Source organism: Mytilus trossulus, chromosome 6 (genome assembly GCF_036588685.1).
Source record: "Mytilus trossulus isolate FHL-02 chromosome 6, PNRI_Mtr1.1.1.hap1, whole genome shotgun sequence".
NCBI lineage: Eukaryota > Metazoa > Mollusca > Bivalvia > Mytilida > Mytilidae > Mytilus > Mytilus trossulus.
The window spans coordinates 28,787,435-28,792,381 of NC_086378.1; the positions used below are offsets into that span (position 1 = coordinate 28,787,435).

Here is a 4,947-nt window from a genome sequence, read left to right on the forward strand (position 1 = left end):
CTCAATACTCTTCAACTTCGTACCTTATTTGGCCTTTTTAACTTTTTTGGATTCGAGCGTCCCTGATGAGTCTTTAGAAGACTAAACGAAAGTCTGGTGTATTTACAAAATTTAGTCCTGGTATCTATGATGAGTTTATTTGGATATATAAAAGAATGTTTCTTTAAATTTTTTTATTGTTTGTGTTGATGTAGAGTTATTGGACTTTCAACGTTCAAATTTTAGATTTTTTAATATATAGATAAGATCAGATAAAAAAAAAAATGTCTGTTAAAGTGTCACATATTGATCTACAATCAAATTACAAAACAACATGATGAAAAAAGGATCCATACCAAGCCTATAAAAACTTACAAAATACTGTATATACAAATAAAAGCTATAACAGTTATACTGAAGAAAATGGTTTTTACCAAAAGGCATATATAACGCGCTTTTACTTGATAGTGATTTTCTTACAACCTCACCCAATAATGACGATTTTTACTGCCTTTTAATTTTGAATATTTTCTTGTAAGTGATTCCGAAGTAACAGGCCTTTAACTGTCTGATTTAAGATTTTTTTTCATAATGTTGTACACTTACTTTTACTTCAAACTTTAACTTCGTTATTCATAATGGATTCTTAGCACGAGGACCTGTGTACATATGAGTGGTGTGGTGACAGTACCATCTGATGGAAAATGTAGCATCCGGGGATTAACAAATTTGAACAATATACCAAAGTTCGATGACTGGAAATGTTATTGGAAATGTTGTTATATATTGATTTTGCAGTGGTATTGCAGGGATTTCAAACTGTGTCTATTTCTAGGTTTTATATCAGTAGTTGTTATAATAATGCAGAATACGTGTATAGTTATAAGCTTGTGGGCTACTTTGTACATGAGATTGACATCTGCCATAGTTCTTCTTTGTTTAAGGGTGTTCCAGTTCAAGTTTTAACCGTTTATCTTACACTGAATGGCTTTTCTTGGTTGCATGGTTGGTTCATTACAAATCTGACAGCATTACGCTGTACCTGTTCTATCTGTTTGATTTGTGTTTTCAGTTGGGGTTCCAAACAGGAGTTGTATATTCCAATTTCGGCCGAACCAGAATTTGGTAGGATCTTTCTTTAAGTTTGGATGGTATTGTCAAAGATTCTACTTTAAAAAACATTAATATATTTGAAGCTTTTTGAAGATGTTGTCAATATGCAGATGATACTTTTGTTGGGTGTCACTACGATTTTTAGAACCAAACATACTGTGTGATTTTTTCGCATTGTCGAGGATCGTACAGTGGCCCATAACTGATTATATTCATATGGATAGATGTGTCATTGTCATTCATGCCACACCTCCTTATCTTTTGACTTGATTGATAAGAATCATTATCACTGAACTAGTATGTTTTTGTTTAGGGGTCAGCTGAATGACGCCTCTGGGTGCGGGAATTTCTTGTTACATTGAAGACCTGTTGGTGACCTCTGCTGTTGTTTTTTCTATGGTCGAGTTGTTGTCTCTTTGATACATTCCCCATTTCCATTCTCAATTTTATATTGTATCAATATTTTTGAAAGGAGATATAGAAAATTTTAAAATTAAGGCAAAGTATGTATGGCTTATTCAATCCGTGATTTTAATGATGCAATATATGTACAATAATATGTTCACAACAAAAAGGCAACGACAGGAGATTGCTTAGAAGTTTGATTGAGACAACCACAAAAATGCCGAGTAATTCTGATTATCAAGCTTTTTTTAGTATAAATATAATACATACGATAGATATAACATTAAAAAAGAAATGTGTAAGTGATGAAAATGATAGAATGCGTAATGTGTATAATGTCAGAATATTTCATATAAAAATGAAAAGGTGTGGTATGATTGCCAATGAGACAACTCTCCATCACAAACTAAATAACATAAAATTTAGCAACTATGGGTCACCGTACGTCTTTTATTGAAGACCCCGAAATGACAAATGTAAAAAAAATCAAACAAAATGCAATTGAGAATGGAAATTGAGAATGGAAATTGAGAATGTGTCAAAGAGACAACAATACGACCAAAGGTTAGAAAACAACTGACGACTACCAATGGGTCTCCAACACAGCGAGAAAATCCCGCACTCGACAATGGGCTCCAGCTGGCCCCTTGACAAAAATATGAGATAGCTCAGTGAAAATGTACGTCACACTAAACACCGAAACCTATTATATGTCTCTTCAGTGATGTAAGCGATCGAAAAGTAATTCGAATGCCATATAAATACCTCAATTTAGGATATACTCTTGAATTTTAAAGAGTTGAAATAGAATGAACGGATTATATAAACCGGAGGGAAAATGTAATACAAGCCCAAACGAAATAAATATAAACGAGTCTAAATTGAAAACAACTTGCAAACCTATGATTACGTTGAATAATAAACGCAAGTAAAACAAATTTTGTTGTAGAGGGGTCTAAGCCCAGATCTAATGTTTTATAAAGAGGGGTCTTAATACAGATACAGGGTCTATATAGATAAAGATATATAGACGTTAATTTGAAAATGAAAAATATCACATTTTAGATTTTATAAACAAAAGCTGTTTGATAAGATTTTGTTTTACTATCATCACTAATATCACTATCGTCACTATCATCACTATCATCGTCATCATCATGGCTTATTTGAGTAGATACTATCATAATTCGTGTTTCTCTGTTGATGTCTAGTGCCCAAGGATTTCTGATTCCGTCAGCCTCTGATAGTATAGTCTTACATGTTTTAGCATCTGGTGATACTACTACTACTCTCTTGTTGGACGAAACTACATAAACAAAGCCATTCTTGTCTAATGTTAGTCCTTGTGGACTCATTATATCATCGTGCATAAATGTCCAGAGTGCTTCTCCAGTATGTGTATAGCAACATACTTTGTTATCGTCATAGATACTAGCATATATATTTCCTTTAAATAATGCAACGCATTCTCCAACAACTCCTCCTAAGATTCTATGAGACATATCATTCAGATTCACTATTGTACTTGTATCATTATTGCTAACGACTAAAACTTGACCATTACTTGCTACTGAATTACAGTTTTGAGAAAGTTTAATTGATTTGAAAATGTTATTTTTCTTGACATCCACCAATACTGTTTGATTTTGTATTCCTAATGCGACAGCAACTGTATTATTTCTAACGAAGCAAGAATCGTATGAGCGTCCTCTAAATTTCACTACTTGTCTCATGAATATTCCAGCATTACTGAACAGCAGCAGGTTACTTTCAGCCTTGTGGCTATCAAGAATTAAATATTTACCATCAGGTAATATTCTACAGGCATATATTTTCAATGACTTCATAGACTTCATATCTTGTGGAATTGTTAACTGTCTTAACAAGGACGGCTTAATTTGTTGCATTGTTGCTATAGTTGGAACTACGTACTGCGCTTGATCGTTTCTTCCCGCTTTAACTTGAAGGGTAGATGGGCTGGTATTTATATTGATATCTCCGAATGATTTGACATCTTCTAAGATTGAGTTAAGTTCAGATGAAATGGTAAGTTCTAGGTCAACTTCATCCAATTGGTCTCCACTTTTCAAATCTTTTATGTATTTTGCTGCTTCAGATGTAGTTTTCTCAATTTCTCTTAGACCAACATACATTTGTAGCTCAGTTGCATATTGTGTCATATCTGAAAACTCATTTTGCATTTGGCTTATCCGATTGGCCTCTGCTTTTAGTTGGTGTAGTATAGTTTTCATTTTTGATTTCAGTTCGGATCGCTTTGTTTCGAGGTCATCAAGAATTTCTTCTTCTAGTTTGTTTAAGAATTCATCTACCGACTGCCTCATAGATCGAATTTGTTCAGCAGCTTTTGTTTTCTGACCTTTACATGTTTTAAGCCTACTTTTTAAATATTTTATAATCTCTTGAAAGTTTTCCTTAACATTATTCAAATCTTTTTCAAAAAGTGGTACAGAGGCAGACGATTTTACTTGTTTTAGGATATCTGACAGCGGTTTCATATCTTGGCAATTTTTGTGCTTATCGGTGATGCACGTGACACAACAGGGACAGGCGTGAAACGAACAATACAGTTCATACTTCTTCTTGTGATCTTTGCACTGGCTACTTACTTCTTTCATAAATTTTGGTAAATTGTGGTAGTCTTTTTTAGACATTGTTTTGTGAGCTTTAGATATTCTTGACTCCTTGTGAGGTTTTTCACAATATAAACAAAGGAACACCTCACATTCTATACACCATGTGACAGCTTCTGTAAAGGTTCCATCATTAGTGCAGAGGGTACAGCCTTCCCTATCTGATGAGGCCATATTCTCTCTTTATTTCTGAAATTTAATGTCGGAAAAGAGTATTGGTTACGCTTCTGGACTCATGGTTAGAATTATAAAGAAAATTTTTCCTACACAACATTAGAAAATGTATACATTTTTTTAATCTAAATCATATGGAAAAAAAACAACATCCCCCTGTCAATAAATTACGAAAGAGGATCCATTGCGACAAGTATTTAACATTAGATTAGCCATATAGATTTTTTACAGCCGATAACATTGAGTATGTAGGCAAAGGTACTATATTTGGTAAGCTTGCTTGTTAGCTGAACCGTAAAGTCATTATTAGGTCAGGTATACTACCCTACTTTCGAAGTAGCCTAGTCCAACAGAACAATAGATCGGTTATCTGTCGGACTAGTCTTCTCTTAAAGTAGGATAGTTTACCTAACCTATAAATGACTTCACGGTCCACCTAACAGGCAACCTTACTAAAGATATTACCTCTGGCTACACACTCAATGAATTCGGCTGTAGTATTGTCATTATTGATCATGTTGATGGTTACATCTTATTGTAGTTGATTGATGACTTACAACACAACTTAAAACATATTGCTATTTAGTAATGAACACTTATGGTCTTATAGATCCTGCCTTTTCTA

General features: G+C 33.6%; 1 protein-coding gene across 1 annotated transcript; it reads right to left on the reverse strand.

The window, feature by feature from the left end:
* Positions 1–2,558: 2,558 nt before the first annotated feature.
* On the reverse strand, positions 2,559–4,322 carry LOC134722468 (uncharacterized). The gene has a single exon (XM_063586088.1). It carries the CDS (start codon positions 4,320–4,322, stop codon positions 2,559–2,561), a length of 1,764 nt encoding a protein of 587 aa, XP_063442158.1.
* Positions 4,323–4,947: the final 625 nt, after the last annotated feature.

Coding starts and splice junctions, on each gene's coding strand:
- LOC134722468 (XM_063586088.1), bottom strand. CDS start 4,322: ATGGCCTCATCAGATAGGGAAGGCTGTACCCTCTGCACTAATGATGGA.